Source organism: Lithobates pipiens, unplaced genomic scaffold (genome assembly GCF_037356315.1).
Source record: "Lithobates pipiens isolate NorthernLeopardFrog02 unplaced genomic scaffold, aLitPip1_a1.2 Scaffold_13, whole genome shotgun sequence".
Lineage (NCBI taxonomy): Eukaryota > Metazoa > Chordata > Amphibia > Anura > Ranidae > Lithobates > Lithobates pipiens.
This window is the reverse complement of record NW_027507718.1, coordinates 144,083,215-144,102,809: the sequence shown is the minus strand read 5'-3', so window position 1 is coordinate 144,102,809 and position 19,595 is coordinate 144,083,215. Positions and strand designations below refer to the sequence as shown.

The 19,595-nt window shown below is 45.8% G+C and overlaps 1 protein-coding gene across 3 annotated transcripts in view; it reads left to right on the top strand.

Moving 5' to 3' along the window:
• TJP3 (tight junction protein 3) overlaps positions 1 to 10,123 on the top strand; it is a 566,967-nt gene extending 556,844 nt beyond the window's left edge. For 2 of the 3 annotated variants that reach the window (XM_077475676.1, XM_077475675.1), the window contains exons 20-21: positions 5,325 to 5,377; positions 9,879 to 10,123. In XM_077475676.1, the coding sequence (XP_077331802.1) occupies positions 5,325 to 5,377; positions 9,879 to 9,984 (159 nt within the window). In that variant the 3' untranslated portion in view covers positions 9,985 to 10,123. The remainder of the gene's footprint in view (positions 1 to 5,324; positions 5,378 to 9,878) is intronic. The other variant, XM_077475677.1, reaches the window with a different exon arrangement.
• Positions 10,124 to 19,595: the final 9,472 nt, after the last annotated feature.

Below are 19,595 nucleotides of genomic sequence, written 5' to 3'. Positions count from 1 at the left end.
TAGCTTTGCACTTTAGACCCACCCAATGGTACAGGTTTAGTGTTGAGCGTTCTGTTTGCATTGGTATAGTTATGCTGTTTTTTGTTTTTTCCTACAGCTGTACTGTCATCTATACTGTTTTTCGTTCTGTTCCCTGTATACTGGTCTTCTTATATTAAATAAAATATAAAAAAAAAAAAAAAAAAGAAAGGCTTGTTAAATTTATCCAATCATCCTTTCTTCAATGACCTGACGTTTGCCAGTACCGTATGCTAAAAAAAAACAGACCCGCACAATGTTCCCACCTCCAAACTTTACTGTTGGTATGGTGTTTGTGGGGTGATGTGCAGTGCCATTTGACCTACAAACATGGTGTGTATTATGGCATCCAAAGAGTTACATTTTTGTTTCATCTGACCAGACTATATTCTCCCAGTATTTGGCAGGCTTGCCTAAATGTTGAGCAGCAAACTTTAAAGGAGCTTCAACTTGCTTTTTCTTCAGCAATGGAGTCTTGTGTGGTGAGCGTGCAAACAGGCCATGGTTGAGTGCATTACTTTTTGTTTTCTTTGAAACAACTGTACCTGGTAATTCCTTGCGAGGAGCACCTGGTCGTTGCTGTTTTATGGCAAAATTATGCTCTTTCCTCTTCCGGATTATTGCCCCAACAGTGCTCACTGGCACATTCAGAAGTTTATAAATCCTGTAACCAATGGCATCAGTATGTTTTGCAACAATAAGGTTGCAAAGGTCTTTACTTTTACCCATCATGAGATGTTTCTTGTGTGACACCTTGGTAATTAGACACCCTTTTATAGGCCATCAGTTGAGACTGAACCAGCTGATATTAATTTGCACTGACAAGGGGCAGGATTGTTTTCTACTTACTGATAAGTATTACTGTGTCTTGGCTTTCCATGCCTTTTTGCACCTCCCTTTCTTCTTGTGTTCAATACTTTTTTTCTCGTGTCATGCCATTTTATTACACATAACTTAAAGAGGAAGTAAACCCTGATGAGTTTACTTCCTCTTTCATTCCCTGAAAGGCAAAGCATAATGCGATGCATAGTAGTCCATTATGTGTCACTTACCTGACACAGGAGCCAGCGATGTCACCACTGTCCCCTGTAGTCCGGCGCATCCATCTTCTCGGTGGGGTCTCGCTGCTCCGCTGCTGTCATTCGGTGAAGCCGCGATGACGTCACTCCCGCGCATGCGCACGGGAGCCGACACGCGTGGCATCTTTGTCGTTGACGGTTCCGCGCTCAGTGCGCCTGCGCACCGCAGACAGCGGGTGCCTGTCTTTCGGCAAATATCTCCTAAACCGTGTAGGTTTAGGTGATCTTTCTTGGACCTACAGGTAAGCCTTAATCTAGGCTTACATGTAGGTCAAAGTGTGTTGTAAGGGTTTACAACCACTTTAATTTGTGAACTTATTTGTTTTGGTTTCTTTGTATGTTTGGATTTCATGGGTTGCCTACATGTGGTGAAAATGTCATCCTGTCAATAGCACCTTTACAAATATATTTACCTAGAAAAATGGTGACATGTTCAATACTTAATGTGTAAGTTCACCTTTACAGAAAAATCTGTAAGGTAAACTTACACAGGACCCCCTCCTCACATGGGCGGCACCGACCAATCAAAAGCTGCATAGCCCGTTCTGTCAGGTGGGAAGAAAACTCGTAGATGCCAAGGGGATTTCTAAGCCCCAGACTCCTGACGCGGATATCCTGGGGCTCAGAATGGGAGATTGCCTAGGTCAGCGGGACCGGGGTGGGGGGAACTCTGTAAGTTCAACTTAGAGATTTTTCTGTAAAGGTGAACTTACCCTTTAATGAAAAATGTGTGAAACCCTTATTTGTGTTTATACATTCAAATGTTCCACAGCAGCGCATTAGATAGAAATTATTTTTTTCACTTTCGTTCATTGATCGACACAGCCTTCATAACGATAGGGTTATATCACCTCCACATGCGTAGGACTAGGCAGAAACAAAACAAACAAAACACTTGGCCACTCCCATGTGCCATCCAGTCAGTATATAACCTCCCTCCCCGTTCCAGGTATTCAGTTTTTTTTTTTTGCCTAGCCAGGAGTAAGGACTTTGTTCCCTGCTGGGTCCTGGGAATTGGCCCTGTGAGTTAAGAGACTTGCAAGGTCGCATACGGGTCTCAGCCTGTGTTGCAGGGTCCCTCATGGCCAACAGCTCTCCCACTTCGGTGGCAAAGATGATCTGTCTGAAAGCGTTACCTGTGCAGTTCGCTGGAGAGTTAAGGGGTCCCCTCCTCTCCTTCCTCGGAGAGGTGTGGGACGCGGGTACTCCCTGGGGTGGTCAGTCCCTCTGGGGTTCCCCTCTTCCCCCCTCTTCCCTCTCTCACCCCTCCCTTCTCTTCCCCCTTTCCCGGGTGAGGCCCAGGCTTCTGGCTGAGGGATTTTTGGGGCACATGGTCCCTTTTTTCACCCCCTGTTTTATATTAGGGAGTATCTGGTGGTGGGGTGTGGGTGTAGGGTGATTTGGGGTCCTGGGGCTTACATAGGCCACGGCTTTGCGGCCTACCAGCAGGGATCGGTCGGTCCCCGCACTCTGTGTGGAAATTTTGGACGCGGCTTTGTGGCCTACCGGCTGAGTGTCCATCCAGCGCTCTGGGTCGGCCGGTCCCCCCGCGGGCTGCAGGGCGGCCACAGGCGTCTGAAAATTTAGTTTGTGGCCCCCCCACGGGCCATGTGCTCACGGCGGGCAAACAGAAATTTAGGCTGCGGCTTTTGCGGCCCACTGCGTTCCCCACGGGGGGTCAGAAATTTAGGCTGCGGCCTGCTAGGCCTCGTGGTGACCCCCTCTTTCCTGAGGGGTAGCACTGCGTGGGTCTGTGCCCCCTAAGTGAGGGCCCATGGTTCGTGCTCCCTGTGAGGGGCCACGGTTTGTGTCCCCTGTGAGGGCCTTGGCTTGTGTCCCCTGGGAGGGGCCACAGTTGTCTCCTGTGGGCGGCCACGGTTTGGGGCCTTTGTCTGTGCACCCTGTGAGGGGCCACGGGTTTTTACCCCTGTGAGGGTTTGTGCCTCCTGGGAGGGGCCACGGTTCGTGCCCCCCTGTGAGGGGCTACAGTCTGTGTCCCCTGTGAGGGATCATGGTTTGTGTCACCTGTGAGGGGTTCCGGGCTGTGCCCCCTATAAGGGGCCCCAGTTGGTGTCCCCTGTGAGGGTTTGTGTCCCTGTGAGGGGCCACGGTTGACACCCTCTATGTGGACCTTGGAGGGGGGGTCCTAGTGGGCGGGACCCCCGTCCCCCCTATCTGACTCTGCCGCACGGAGGCCATGCTGCCTATCCTGTCAGGGAGTTTGGATGATGGCAGAAGCCCTCAAGGGGGCACTGGTTGTCACACTTACATCTGTGCGGGAAACGTTTCCTTCTCTTTCTTATTTTGACAAATTTGTCCAGGAAGGCTGGGAGTGTCCAAAGTGATTTTGCATTTCCAAAAACGCTGGCTGTAAGGTACCCCATTGGGGAGTCCCCCCTTTAGAAGGGGACTGTTATACCAGGGGCAAACCCCTATGTCTCTAGGCTGCTAGAGGCAACCATGGCTCTGATAGAGAATTCTCTCCCTTCTAAGGGTCCAGCTGGCATACCTGGAGGGGGAGCAGAAGCCCCCTGCCTTGCTGCTTGCAGACCGATTGGGTAGGCGCTGCGGTTTGTCCGCTATGCCTCTTGGCCGCAGTTCCCCTGGTTACTGAGTCTGTTTTCTCAGTGGTGCTTAGACGTGTATTTTGGGGGATTACTCTGAATGACTTCATATTGCGTCTTGAGTTTGTCCAGTAATAAGAGTTTTCTGGCTCTGTTCCTCCAAAACAGTTTGCTTGTTGCTTCCAATAGTTGTCTGTCGCCAGACTGTTTGCTGTCCTTCGTGGGGAGCTGTGCAAGCCCCGTTGCTGCAGGGTGTGATTGTCCCACTTTCCGTGCTGGGAACCGTGTCAGGGGTTTTATTCGAATTTGGGCACAGGCTAAGAGATGGAGGGGCAGAGAACATCTAATTCTGGACCTCAAGGCCCTCACCTGCCTTGTGTGGGTACAGGAGTTCAGGATGGAGTCCACCCATGCAGCGGTGGCACTCCATCATGGGGTCTTTCTGACTTCTACGGCTTTACGAATGCTTAAGCATTCTGTTATGTGCTCGACTACAGCACTTCCTCCCTCTGTTGTGGGTGCGAAGCATTATCGGCGCATGGTGTGGTCCTTTGATCTGGCCACCACTCCTCGGGTTCACAAGGTGTTGACCCCAGATCTGGCTGGGTTACGTCAGTGGGGGTTGACTCTCCTGTGTTGCCTGGGCGATCTGCTGCACAGAATTCTTGTTTACCCCGAGGCGCAACGTGTTTTCTAGACAGACTTTTCTGATTTCAGTTGGCGTCTATACTATCGGAAGTCTGCTTTGGTCCGGACAGAACGTTGATTTATCTGAGCCTTACTGGGCTTTGGCTCTGGCCAGCATGTTTCTTCTCCTGGACAGGGTGGCATGTGGCGTTCACTGTGCTTGATGTGCCTCCTGGAATGCCTTACTGTGTAATTCACTGAAGAGGAGTGAGGTGGGCCCAGTGGTGTGTCATTGCTGAACCTGGAAAATCCAGTGAACCACTCAGACCTCAGAAAACATGGTGCCGTGGGACCAAGCAGTGGAAGAGCATAAGAGGACCTCAGCGGGACAATGTTGGATCCACTGTATGGGTAAGTGTCTTTAGTGTAGCACCCACCACACGGTAAGCGGGGGGATAAAAGGAGCGGCTTAATAGGGGAGCAGAAGGGAGGAGCCAGGAACACTGGTGGGGAACCCCAGAAAAGGAGGCACAGGTCTGCTGCATGCATAACCTTTGCACAGAGTAAGTAAGTATAATATCTTATTAAAAAGGTTTAGAATTTAACTGAGGCAGAGAAAAAATCAGGTACTCTGCACTGCCATACAAATAATGGATTTGGTTTAGTTTGCTTTGCAAAGCATTTCACCCAGGGGAAACTAGACAAATATTTTCTTTCAGATAAGAAACCATCTCTGTTTCAGTTGTCAAGTCAACAATTTGATAAAACTCCTCTGACTAATATACTAAAGTTTGGATAGCACATAAAGGTAAGAAGGGATATACTGATGCAGTCTGATAACAGACATTGTTCACATTTGTTCTGGGCAAATAAGAGAAAAATATTTAAATTCAGTCATCTCTCAATTTTCTGACGGAAAGAATTTTTCACATTTTGGATTAGCAAAACTGTAATACATTATGTTTTACCTAATTATTGTGTATGTATGCTGTCTGCCTGTTACAAATAGAACATTTAATGTGTTTTTCTATTTTAGGAAACAGAGATGAAGCCTCCTGATAATCAGCTGATACACGAGACTACAAATAGGTACAGTCAGAATAGCAAACTATCCTCCAACCAGTCACCCATTACTGACATTTTACCTAATTATTACCATCCTTTGGTCATAATTGGGCACACTTTATATGCTTTTGAAAAGGATGTCAAGCCTGGGGGCGGGCTGGCTGCTATGGTGATGTGTTTTGGTACTCCTATTGGTTCCTTTTACAAACCAATAGGAGTTCCAAAACACATTTGTTTTTTTTTTGAAAATGTATGTTTATTGAAGATTTTTTAACACACATATAACATACAAACGTACAAAAAGGGACCCCAAAACAAAACCCCAAACCCCCACCCCCCACCCAATAAACTCCTCCTTGTGCAGCCCTCCGCTCAACTTCTTAGCTCATTTTATGAACACAACCGTATCTCCCATACAACAAAAATGACTCCTACCATAACTGATGATTTGAAAACCCAGAATGAAGATATAGACCAACCCAAATATAGCAGCACCCGCCCCGCCCCTCAGGGGGTGCACCTTCCGCCTAGCAATTAATTCACAGCATCTGTAGCATCAAGCCAGCATCTCCACACCCTCTCAAACTTAGTAGGACACCCTCTACTGAGATAAGTGGCTTTGTATAACGGCAAAGCTTTATTAATTAAACCCTTCCAGTAGGAAATCGTTGGAGGTGCAGGTTTCTTCCAGCATAACAGGATAGCTTTACGTGCATAAAATAACGCCAGAGAAATCAGAGTCCTCTGCGCCTTTCGAGGTGCCAACTCCTCCACCAGCCCGAGCAAACACATCGTGACCGGAATCGGCACTGAAAGTACAGACTGTAAGACCTGCGCTACACCCTTCCAGAACTCAACAATCTGCGGACACAGCCAAAACACATGGTCAAAGTCAGCTCGGTCAGCTGTGCAACGCCAGCATCCCTCCGCACCCGTACCATAAATTCTGGCCAGTCTAGCCGGGGTGTAATATATTCTATGGAGTAATTTAAACTGAATAAGTCTGTCTCTAGCCGAGACTAGGGTCTGAAACGGGTAGCCCCACATGTCATCCCAGTCCACCCCGTCAAAGTCGGGCACCAAGGCACTCCAGATGTCTCTACATTTTTGGATAGGTTTTGGTCTGTCATGGAACAACAGTCTGTACACTACGGAAAGAGGCTTTTTCCGATCCTCCGTCCGCAGCGTCTTCTCCAGAGGCGATACTCCCATCTCCACAGCCCCAGTACCGAACTGAGAGAGAAAAGCGTGCCGCAACTGCAGGTATCGAAAGAAATACCAATTTGGCAGATCATATTGAACCTTAAGCTGATCAAACGTTAAAAGTTTCCCCCGTCCTACCACATGTTTCAATTGTTTAACACCAACTTTGGCCCATATAACCGGATCTGGGATTTCTCCAAAGTGCGGCAATTTAGGATTAAACCACAGAGGAGAGTCAGGAGACCAACTCCCCTCTGGTTGTTTCAGCAAGGCCTGCACCTTGTACATTTGTTTTTTTTTGAGAGAGAAAAAAACCCTGTTTTTTTTTTTTTTTTTTTGCCATCTGTGTCCCATTGGGAGATTTACCTACACTTCCTGTCCCTTAGCCAAAGCAGGAAGTGAATGAATCCCTGCAAATTAGGGGAATCCCTTGGGCCCCCCGAAGATCACCAAAACTAGTATCCCCATTGGATGATTTCACGGCTGTCAATACTGCCATTGGTGGCGCCCCTCTCAATGTGGTCCCAGGGCACGTGCTCACCCTGTCCCCCCTAGTTTTGGCCCTGATCTGCTGTATCCTAGACCTCAAGGCTTTAAGTGTGTTTATCCATGATTACAAATTTTGGGATGGAGTGGACTTCTTGCCCTCAGAATACATAACACTACTACCTGTTTTGCCGTGGGGCCCTCCCTTGCAGGCTTTCCTCAGCATCCAGGGTGTTCACCTAGATTCAGTTTCAAGTTTGAAGTTTGAGATCTGAAACGCTCATCTTTTGCATAAATTCAAGTTTGATAACTTTTAAAGCCATATTAATATCATTTTTTTATCCCCTGAGCCTTCAGCACACACATATTTTTGCATTGGTCAAGTTGGTTCTGATCCTGGACAGGCTGATTTGTCTGGCTCCGAGAACCAGGGTGTCTGTCATGGCAGCTTCTGGACCCTGATCTGACCTCAGGCTGAATGTATGGGCAGTCTGATTGTACAGAAGTCGATCATTAGAAAATTTCCACCAGTGTATTTTGAAGGCGGACAAGTCTCCCCACTGTCAGACTACAATACCTCAGTGGGAGTGGTTTCTCCATCTACAACCAGCTGGTTGAACAAAAAATAAAAAAATGAATTGTGCATGGGCTACCCTACACACAGAAGGAGCACTGTTGTTTGTCTGCCATGCCTTTCCCCATTTCTGTCCACAGAAAAAGGGGGAGAGAAGGGCAGACAAACATAGAAATATAGCAAGAGCTATGCTATCCAGAAAGTGCAAATATAACCATACTTAAAGCTAAACACTGGGATAAGCAAATAAGCCTAAATACGAGAGTGGTGTATTCTTCCTTATGTGCTTTGTGCATTTCTTCCAGTTCTGTAGTAATCCAGTGTGAAACTTTGCCTCTGTGCCAGAGGGACAGAATGTACACAAATGCTAAAAGTCTGGTTAATAAAATCAGAGAGACACATTGCTGGCTAGCAGGCCAGTAGCATGCATTAAAAAGGGTATTTTCCCATGCGATAAAACTATAATTCTACCACTTTAAAAAAAACTCTGGTTCAGCCACATCTTGAGTATGCCCTCCAGTTTTGGTCACTGGTCCCCAGGAAGGATGATCTACCGTAACACCCAAACCCATCTCCACCATTGATTCCCCTAGTTGTACACCCCCCCCCCCCCCCAAAATATATGATGCATTCACATATGAGCCCCCAAGTGCATAACTTTTTGCATTTATCAACATTAAACCTCATTTGTTACATAGTTGCCCATTTAAACAGTGCATTGAGGTTGGCTTGGAAGTTGGAGACATCCTGTAAGGACATCATTCCACTGCATTGCTGGGTGTCATCTGCCAACACTGAAATAGTAAAACAATGTGTGGGGCTTTTGCAAAATCCAAGTATACTATATCCACAGCCACTCTTTTTTTTTTTTTTTTCCTCAGTCCTTTGTTTTTGTTTTGTTATTGCTTAAAATATTTTTTTAAGCAAAAACTTGTGTGTGATATTTTATTAAACTCTCCAGTATTTTTCCAACTATAGATATTAAACTAATCTGTCTGTAATTACTTGGTTAAGTCTCATAGACACAGGTGACTCAGGAGTGAGCATGCACAAGTACCCCCAGAGCAATCAGCTTGCTTATGGGGTCACTCGGCATGGGTGAAGGGCCAGAAGCATTTGTGGGGGACCCGAGAAGAAAAGCATTGAGGCTGCTCTGTGCAAAATCATTGCACAGGGCAGGTAAGTGTGATGTGTTTATTTTAAGAAAAAAAGAATCAAACCTTTAGAAACACTTTTAAACCCACAAACACTTTATATTTTTTAAAGCAGAGGACCCAGAGAATAAAATGGTAGGTCTTTTTTTGTTACATGGTATTTGCGCAGCGGTTTTTCAACGACAATTTCTTTTTAGTGCACACACAAACAAATATAATACCTAGCTTTTTGGTACAATATAAATGATAATGTTACACCGTGTCAGTCTGACACAACGCTACACCGATCTCGGTAAAGAGGCTTTACCACGTGATCAGCCGTGTCCAATTACGGCTGATCACAATGTAAACAGGAAGAGCCATTGATTGGCTTTTCCTCACTCTGACAGACGTGAGTAGAGGAGAGCCAATCGTCTCTCCTGTTGGGGTCTACGCTGATTGTTTATCAGCGCAGCCCCCCTTCAGATGCCTACACTAGACCATCAGGGAAGCCCCCAGGATGACCAGAGAAGCCCCCAGCATGATGTGGATGGCCAGGTACATCCCCCATGGCCATCCACATGTGAACAAAATATGCCAGTGCCCACAAATGGGCACTGACTGGCACCTCTGTGGCACATTACAAAACAGGGATGCCCAGCTATGCCACCTATCAGTGCCCATCAATGCCCGCCCGTCAGTGCCACCTTATCAGTCCCCGTCATTGAAGAAAACGTACTTATTTACAAACAAATGTAACAAAGAAACGTATTTTTTTCAAATTTTTTTTTTTTTTTTTTATTGCGCAAAAAATAAAAATTGCAGAGGTGATCAAATACCACCAAAATAAAGCTCTATTTTGTGGAAACGAAATAATAAAAAAATTTGTGACAAATTGCGACAGCGCTGAAAATTTGCTTGGACAGGAAGGTGTCTAAGTGCCTGGTATTGAATTGGTTAAACTTCATTAAAATAGGAGTCTGCGGAAAAGCTGAGGTTTACTTCAAAATCTTATGAATTTATTTTTGTTATGGAACAAAGGGATTTGAAAACAGTCCCCACATAAATATGTCTTAAAATATGTCTTAATATAAAAATAAGGAAATCTGACTTTTTTGTTGCTCCACAGCAGAGAGTATGAGCATGATGCTTTACGCAGAAAGTTTACCCGTGCAAGGAGTACAAGCTCCGAGGAGGAAGAGTATGGATGGGGCGGTCCAGCTACTGATCTGTAAACGGCCAAATAATCACTGACAAGATGGAATTTCAGCATAATTTGTACAGTGTCTTTATTTTCTGTATGTGCTATGATGAACAAATTTTCTATGCATATGTTATTTTTGTTTGTACTTTGTAATAAATTAGCTTTAGTCACCTTTGTTTAATTATTTACTACATTTGCTCATGAACTATATACTGTACTTATTGCAAGGGGTTAGGGTCCAGGGAAGTATACAAATTCATCTACAATTGCACAATTCCACCAAAAACACAAAATGGCAATATTCAGATTTTAAATTCAGCAAATTGTAGGAAAATGTGTTATAGGAACAGAACATGCATTGTAAAATCCAACATTTATGAACAAAGTTGTTGCTTCGCTTCCATAAGAGAATTTACTATTTTAATCCAGTTCTCAGTTGTGAGCGTCTGCTTTTGTTTCCAAAATATCAGGATTAGACTTTTGGCAGCATTAAGTGGGGAAATACACTTTTCTGTAACACGAACAGAAATTGAGGCAGCATACAGTAAATATTGCATTGGATCATCATTGGATCACTCTGTACAGTGGAGATATTTTATACAACTTTAATTTCTGTCCAAATGGTTTAATTTTTGGACACTTCTACCATATATGGAGATGCAAACCTTGTAAGCCAGATCCTCTCCAACACCATTCAGAGTCCAAGGGATATGCTAGAGCTAGTGTTTTAGGGACTCTAAACCACCTCATAGCAGTTTATAATATGTTTCGTGCATTATAGATTAGATACTGCAGGTGTGTATCAGCTTTAAAATGGTGTTTCTCTGAGATTCAGACAGTGGACACTCTGTTGCATTCTTTCGCTCCCTAAGAAACTATAGGGGATCCACACTGACTCGAGATTTTTTTGTGAACTATAGTCCCTTTTAATTGTACAATGTTCCTGCTTTAAGAAATTTGAGACAACTCATGTCAAGTTTCTTTTTTTTTTTTTTCTTTTTTTTTTTTTAATGCTTCCCATATTCTCAAGTTATGAGTAGTGAGTAAGGAGAGGGTGTCCAAGAGACTTCTATAAGATTAAAGGACCCATGACAATTAGAGGTCGACCGATATTTGCCATTTTTTAATTAATTGGCATCGGCCGATTGTACTGATAAAAAGGCTGATTTATTACTACAGCATGACTTGCAAATGACTTAAAGCGGGAGTCCGCCGTTTTTTTTTTATTTTTTTATTTTTTTAAAGCCAGCAGCTACAAATACTGCAGCTGCTGACTTTTAAAATAATGACACTTACCCGCCCAGCGCGCCCGCGATGTCGGCACCCGAAGCCGATCTCCCGATCGTCTCTCGGGTGCTGCCGCTGCCATCTTGGGTATGGGAATCAGGAAGTGGAGCCTTGCGGCTTCATTTCCCGGTTTCCTACTGCGTATGCGCGAGTCGCGCTGCGCAATAAGGATGGTCCCCGCTGTCTCTGGGATCCGTGTGTTTCCCAGCAGACAGCGGGGGACCTTCGGAAAGGGGCATCGATTCTGCGGAAAGGGGCGTAGCTTCTGCAGATATCTATGCCGGAAGTGGGTGCAGATACCTGTACTGTACAGGTACCTGCACCCCCCTGAAAGGTGCCAATTGTGCCGCCGGAGGGGGGGAAGGTTCCAATGAGCGGAAGCTCCACTTTAGGGTGGAGCTCCGCTTTAATAGAAGTCAGTGTAAGTTCTTCATAGAAGTGACTTGTTTCCTCTCTGGGCAGTCTGCCAAGAAAAGAGCAAAAAGATACAATGTTTACACTTGAATGAATGAACTCATCTCAGTGTGCAGATTTCTCAGTTTAACCATTTAAAGACTAAATCTTTTCTGACACTTGTTGCTTACAAGTAAAAGTCCTCTATTTTCTGCCAGAAAATCACTTAGAATCCCTAAAAATTATATATATATTTTTAGCAGAGATCCTAGGGAATAAAATAGCGGTTGTTGCAATATTTTGTCACACGGCATTTGTGCAGCGGTCTTTCAAATGCAATTTTTTGGGGAAAAAAATACAATAGTGATTAAAAAAAAAAACATTAAAGTTAGCCTATTTTTTTTTCTGAAAGTTTTGACTACCTGTTTTTATTTAATATATAGTTTGTTTTTTTTTTGTTTTTTTTATCTAAATCATACATACAAGTAAACTGATGGGAGGTTTGTTTTGTTTAATAAATGTTTAAATGTAAGAAATTTTCTGCATCACTTATGAAGGCTGCTTTCACACTGGAGCGGGCAGGCATTGATGGTAAAACACTGCTAGTTTTAGGGCCGCTTTACCATCATTTTAGCGGTGCTAGTGGGGCCGAGGAAGAGGTTAAATGCGCCCATGAAGCACCGCTGCCAAATCACATTGCATGCGCTTCGGCAGTGGTGCCCATTCATATCAATGCGCAGGAGTGGTGGAGGAGCGGTATACATCACTCCAAACATGCTGCTTGCAGGACTTATTTTTTTTAACATCCTGCCAGCGCATCGCCTCCATGTGAAAGCACTCTGTCTTTCACACAGACTGCAGGGGAGCCATTTTACAGGCGCTATTTTTAGCCCAAAAGCGCCTGAAAAACGCCCCAGTGGGAAAGGTGTGTTCGATTTTGAGATGAAGGGGGATTAAAAAAAAATCGGCCTAACATATCGGCCCAAAAAAATCGGCATCATATATCGGCCATCGGCCCCCATGATTTCTAAATATCTGCATCGGCCAGAGAAAACCCCATTTCGCTCGACCTCTAATGACAATGGCTGAGAGCGCTGTCTAGAGTGTTCTGACAGGGAGGGCGTCCCCCTGTCAGAACACAATAGCACAGCAGGGGAGATTGCTGTACTAACATTGCATGGTTAGTACAGTGGCTCCTCGAACTGTCAGGTTTTTTTTGGTTTTTTTTCAGCCCTGAAAAAAATGAATAGTGTGTACTAGGCTTTAGATTTTTCAGAAGTTGCCAAGACCTTTCAATTCACATGTCTCCAACTGAGTATTTTTGTCAAGGCCACAGTCCTATTGTTCAAATTAGGAAATTCAGGCTGCCTTCTAATTTAGCCTTTGTGAGAATATGGTGGACCGGTTTAGGTTTTGTGTATTTCAATGTGAAAGATGTAATCTGTTATACCCCTTTGCTGTTGTTTTAATAAATGCTACTTATATTTTAAATACAAGATGAATATTTAACCAGATTGGCCCAGGAAACGGCTATCCCAGGTGTGTGTGTATGTGTGTGTATATGTGTATATATATATATATATATATATATATATATATATAGTTATCGCATTGCCGCAAGGTAAGAAGCCACTTTTGGTGTGTATCTTTGCACGAAGAGGAGATGTGTACCTTTCCAGCACGCTTTTTGCACATTTGAATGCTTATTTGCACAAAGGAAGAAAACTATCAATTGTATTACTGGATTTTAATTTTCTGCACATTTGGAACTTGGTTGGATTTGGTAGACTTGCAGCTTACACAATTGAAGATTTGCGCCTATGTGTTTGTTGTTTGCACAGGCTATTTGCACATATTACTTTATTGCACTTTTGCTATTTTGCACAATTGTAATTTTTGCAAATTTTTTCACTACTGCGTATTGTATATTTTACAGTGGTATTAGCGATTTATCTATGCACTTTGCACTGCCCTGACTATTGTTTGGAATTCATCTTTTAATTTATTTATTTTACGATTTTGTATTCACATTGTTGATTTATCCCTATCAAAATTTCCTATATACTGCTACCTTTAGCAGTGAATTTTTTTCTTCACTTTGTTGGGAACAGCGCAGCACCACCTTTCTTTGATTGAAGAAAGTTATCCCCCACTTAGAGATGGCAACTAGATCACCAAAATGAATTCATGAAAAACTTATTTTATTAGATACATATTAAAAGAAGAGTACACATGTAGAGCAGTGTCTGTACATAGACAATAAGTGTACATCCATCACTGTACAACCATATTGATGAATATACAATATATTTGTGCTGTCTCCAGTCTACCCAACGCGTTTCTGCTTTAAACTCCTTTCTTCAGGGGTATTGACAGAGATGTGTCTTTTTATGAATAGACTTACTGAATGAATATATAACATTGTAAAGAACAGTACAGGTAGAAAAATGTAAGACCACCAAGGTAGTGTACAGCCATGTGCATAGTAAAAGCATAGATGAGATCTCTTTGCCTGGGTGGAATGGACAAGGGGCGCTGCCGCCGCTGGGCCCTGAAAGCCCCAACAGAGGTCCCCAAAATGAAAGCTGCTGGTGTGGGACACCAAGGACATGGAAATTCTACAGGGAATTACAGAATGCTTCATAAGAATAAATCTATCTTAGTCTAGTTGTATATAATCGTAGAGACGCTAAGGCTATTCATATTCCATCTGAAGTATGATAAATACTTAAAATTGCGTTCTTTCCTGCTGAGATCGCCGGAGGCCTTACCGGAGCTCTTTACATTTTTAGACTCTGATCCCATTGAGGTCCCTAATTGGCTGCTCTACTTGCCCCGGACACGGGGTCACCCGATGGCCCTGGAAGCTTCCACCCCGCTGCTGCAAAGAGCACAGAGAGGAAGCAGACGTCCCTGCGCCCTCTCACAGGAGGGAGACCGGGAAGTGTAAATCCACCTGGCCCGATATCCCTGTAATGTTTGCTGAACCTACCTTGCTACTCCCGGCCCTCTTGTACCCAGTATCCTGCTCCTTCTAGCGCCCGTGCCTGGGAGCACTCAACCTCCAGATCTACCCCCAACGGCCTCTGTGAACGGTCCGCTCCGGCGGGGAGGTAGAGTGGCTCCCCCTCTGTTGTGCCTGAAGACCCTGGCCTGACCCCCTTTTGCATCCAGGTGCGGTGCTCGCCCCCCCAGACCCCTTGATCCCGGCAGAGTCTACACCTGTTTTATGCTATGCAACTGTTCCGAGGGACCCCTCCTGGAATCGTAGGCCTGCGTCCGGTTGGCTGCGGGGGATCCGTGCATCCATGGAACTGTCCTCTGGTGGTCTCCCCCATCGGATGACAACAGTCAGGCCTCTTGACGCCCTCCGCAGGTACTCCTACTTTGCTACAGCGGGCCTGTTTTATCCCCCCGGAGGGGGTCTGGGGTTTAACGGGGGGTTCCTGCCCCCACATTGGGGAATGTTTGGCGGATGGGGGAGCTGCGGAGGCCGTGTTTCTGGTGATCCCCGCCGGGTGGACTATCAAGACGGTGTCAACATCCTGCATGGTCCTCCAGCTGTTTACTCTGCTGGGCCATGATGCAGCGGAGATCCGCATTTGGGGGAGTTGATTTATGGGGGGGATTGTTGGTGGGGAGGTTGATGGGGTCCTATTTCCCTTCCCCCCCCCCTCAGTATTCCACTGGTATCTGTACGGGGCAGGTTGCAGGTGCACGTGGGGGGACTCGGTCTCCTTAGATAACATTGGATCTTCCTACCGGCCACCAGCATCCTCCTGCCCCATAATGTCAGAGGGGATTGCTCCTAACATTTTGCCACGACCCTGAGACGCCCCGCCGGACGCGGCAGTGTGGGGACACGAAAGGGGGGCCAAGGTTTAACATACATTCTTTACTATGGAGCAGCAGAGGCTTATCCCCCCCCTCTCCCCCCCTCACAACTAACCCTTGCTCTAAATCCAAGGGGGTGTCCATCCTAATCTCTATTAAAATACCCTGGCTCTGGCAGTCGATTACAGCGGATCCAGAGGGACTGTTTATTTTCCTGAAAGGCTCGATCGGGGATGTGCAATTCACACTGGCATCACTTTATGCTCCCAATGAACACCAAGACAGGTTCCTTAAACGTACCCTAGCACATTTAAGGGATTTTAAGATGTAAAACGTCCTTTAACGTCCCGCTGACCCCTACCTCCGACACATCCTCAGGGAACTCATCTACATCGCCTGCTTGCAGGAAACGGATTGCTCAAACTTTACACGACGCCCAATTGTGGGATGTGTGACGGCTCCAACACCCCAACGAGAGAGACTACATCTTTTACTCTACCCCACATAAAGTATACTCCAGAATAGACCTTTTCTTGGTGCCACATGACCAACTCCACTTGGTGTCCTCTACCTCTCTGGGTCAGATTACCTGCCCCCATTTCTATGACTTACTTTATTAGTGACCGTCCCTCACCCAGATCGCTCTTTTGGCGGCTCAACGAGAGCCTTCTACAAATTCCCGAAGTCCTTGCAGACTTGACTAGTGCACTTAATTTATATTTCAGAGACAATGACACACAAGGCTGCGACCCTGGGATACTTTGGGAAGCTCATAAAACAGTTATTCAAGGCACACTGTTTAACCATGGGGCCATCATTAAAAAGAAAAGAAATGAACACCTTACCCTCTTGCTCGCCAAATTGGCCACCGCTGAAATGAAACACAAACAGGCCCCCACACGACCTCTAGAGGTGGAATTGTTGACCCTACGTACGCAAATAAGGAGTGGAGTAGTCCCTCCACTATAAAGCGAAAGCGGCGGTGCAATTTTCCAGGCGTATAGCTTACGAAACGGGGGATAAATGCGGGAAGACACTGGCCAAGTCGGTTAGGGATATTAAATTGGCGTCATATATACCCCAGGTGGTGAATGCACAGGCCCAGAAAGTAACTACCCCACAACAGATCTCCAGAGCCTTTGGCGATTTCTATACCAGTCTATACAATCTTCCGAGCTCCACCTGTAGTCAGGCCCAAATAGATGAGTACATCGCGAACTCGCTACTCCCCTCACTCCCGTCAGAGACACATGAACTACTAGAAGAACCAATAACCCTGGAGGAGTTACAAGTGGCAGTTAAGGCTTTGAAGGCAGATAAAGCACCAGGACCGGACGGCTTTACAGCTCAGTATTACAAAACCCTCTTCCCAATATTGGGCCCGTGCCTGGTGACCTTTTTTTAATGCGCTGGGTAGCGGCACCATCTTCCAGAGGGATACTTTGCGGGCGCATATTTCCCTGATTCCTAAGGAGGGGAAAGACCCGAGTCACTGTGGTAGCTACAGACCGATCTCCCTCCTCAACCTAGACCTGAAACTGTTTTCCAAAATCATTGCCTCCAGATTGGCAAATCATATCCAGTCCCTTGTCCACTTGGATCAGGTGGGATTTATACCCACTAGAGAAGCTAGGGACAACACCATAAAGGTGTTGAACCTGCTTCATGTAGCAGACACCAACAAAACCCCCTGTGTATTAGTTAATACGGACGCCGAAAAGGCGTTTGACAGGGTTAGCTGGACCTACATTTTCTCTGTACTCCGTCATATTGGTTTGGGGGACAAAATGATGAGATGGATTACTAATATTTATTTGGCCCCTACCGCCCAAGTTAAGGCGAATGGAGTCCTCTCGAGTCCCTTCCCCATCAGGAACAGGATGAGACAAGGCTGCCCCCTGTCCCCGGCTGCTTTTTGCTCTCTCCCTGGAGCCGTTTCTTTGCACTATTAGACTTAACCCCGACATCTCAGGACTCCAATCAGGTAATTTCCACAGTAAAATATCCGCATATGCTGATGACCTTTTATTCTCGCTGACGAACCCCAGAATCTCATTACTGAACCTCCTCAAAAAATTTCAGCGATACGGTACGATTTCATACCTGAAAATACATTTTAATAAGTCCAAAGCCATGGGTATAGCAGTCCCACCCCGAATCCTCTCTGACCTACAGGCCAATTTTAACCTCAAATGGACGGATACGGCCTTAACGTGTTTGGGCACGAAAATCCCAATTAATATTACCCAGACGTTCGACCTTAACTTTCCGCCCTTACTGTCCAAGTCCCGGGTACTTCTTGAGCAGTGGCAAGGAGGACTTCACTCCTGGTTTGGGAGGTGTAACCTCCTGAAAATGAATATCCTCCCCAAATTAATTTACCTCATCCAGGCCCTGCCCATTCATATCCCTACCCTCTTTTTCAGACATGCACAAACCCTTTTTACTAAGTTTGTCTGGGTATGAAAGAAGCCTAGATTACGCCACTCGCAACTAACACTCCCCAAACAATGGGGGGGGGGGGTTCGCACTTCCTGATATCCGTGGCTACTCCGTAGCTTCTCATCTTGGGCGGATAATCGATTGGAGGCGCAATAGGGCATCCAAACTTTGGGTTCAACTTGAACAGTCCCAGGCTCACATCCCGTTGAAAGGAGCACTGTGGTGCTATAGGGACCCCCCGACATCCCTGAAGATGCACCCCATTATTGGTGCAACACTGAAACATGGCCATAGTGCGGCTACCTGAACCTCTCTTATCTCTAAAATCTCCCCCCTACTTCCAATCTTTGGCCATTTGGGCTTTGAACCAGGCCTACGTTATGCCACATATGCATCCCTTGTCGACTCCGGCCACGACTATACTGCCAGGTTCATGATTGATGGAAAATTGCCATCGCTGCCTGAGCTCATGGACCCATGAGGAACATACCATCTCCCGTTCTGGACAGCCTTACAATTACACCACTTCCTACACTCATTACCGTGACCCCCGGACTTCACACACCAACTGACTTAATTTGAGACATTATGCTCAAAAACTGACCCGTTAGCTCACATACTCTCCCAGACTTATGCCCTGCTATCCACACCAACAGGTCCACCACAGCTACCTTGCCTAACTAAGTGGGAACATGACCTTAACCGTAAATTTTCACCGCCACAAACACAACGTATTATCACACTGGCCCTCAAATCCTCTTCATGTACTAAAATCCAGGAAGCCAACTTCAAGATCCTCACCCGATGGTATCTGACACCCTCCAGGTTGAGCAAGTGCTTCTCCTCGTCCTCGAATCGGTGGGATGAGGTCCGCCGCATTTCCCAGAAGTTCGCGGAATACCCAATCCCGGATGATGCGGCTTTCTTTGTGCTTCATCTCTCAGTGACCCCCATTAAAAAATATAGGAGATCACTTGTATGCCACCTCCTTAATGCTGCTAAAGCGTGTATCCTCCTACACTGGAAGCAACGTGCCCCCCCGACCGTGGCTACAAAAAGTGGAAGACGTGAGGAAAATGGAGGACCTAATCCTCACTGCACAACATAAACAAGGTCTTTAAAAAGACCTGGGACATTTTGTGCTTTTTTATTTTCTCTGCTGAAGGCCAACAGTTGCTGGGGCTTTGAGCTCACCCCCGTTCCCTCAGTGGCGAGGGTGACCTGAACCACCGCCATGTCTATCTGACTACTCTCTCTCTACCTGCTTCTGCCTTCCCCCCCCCCCTTCCCTTTTTTCCTCCTGTCCCCTGCATGTCGCCTTCCCCCTGAATCTTTTCCCTTACTCCCCATACTCCTCCGGTAGCTCTGGGTTTCCTCCCCTCAATTGGGGGGGGGGGGGGGGGACACAGAATTTGAACCCCGCTCCTGCACCACTTGAATGAGCTTTAACGCCCACGGTTTCTACAACCCACAGAAACAATGTTTCACTGCATACACACCTAATGTACCATGCCGTGTTCATTGCTCTGTTTTGGTTATGTTCATATTGTTCTGGGATTTCCATTTTCATTTGTGTTCTTCTTTTTTCTCTTATGTACCATACGGTTCTGTGCACTTATAGCTCTGATTGTTTTTTCTACCTGTATTGCGGGGCTTTGCCCTAACCGGAGATGAATAAAAATAAAA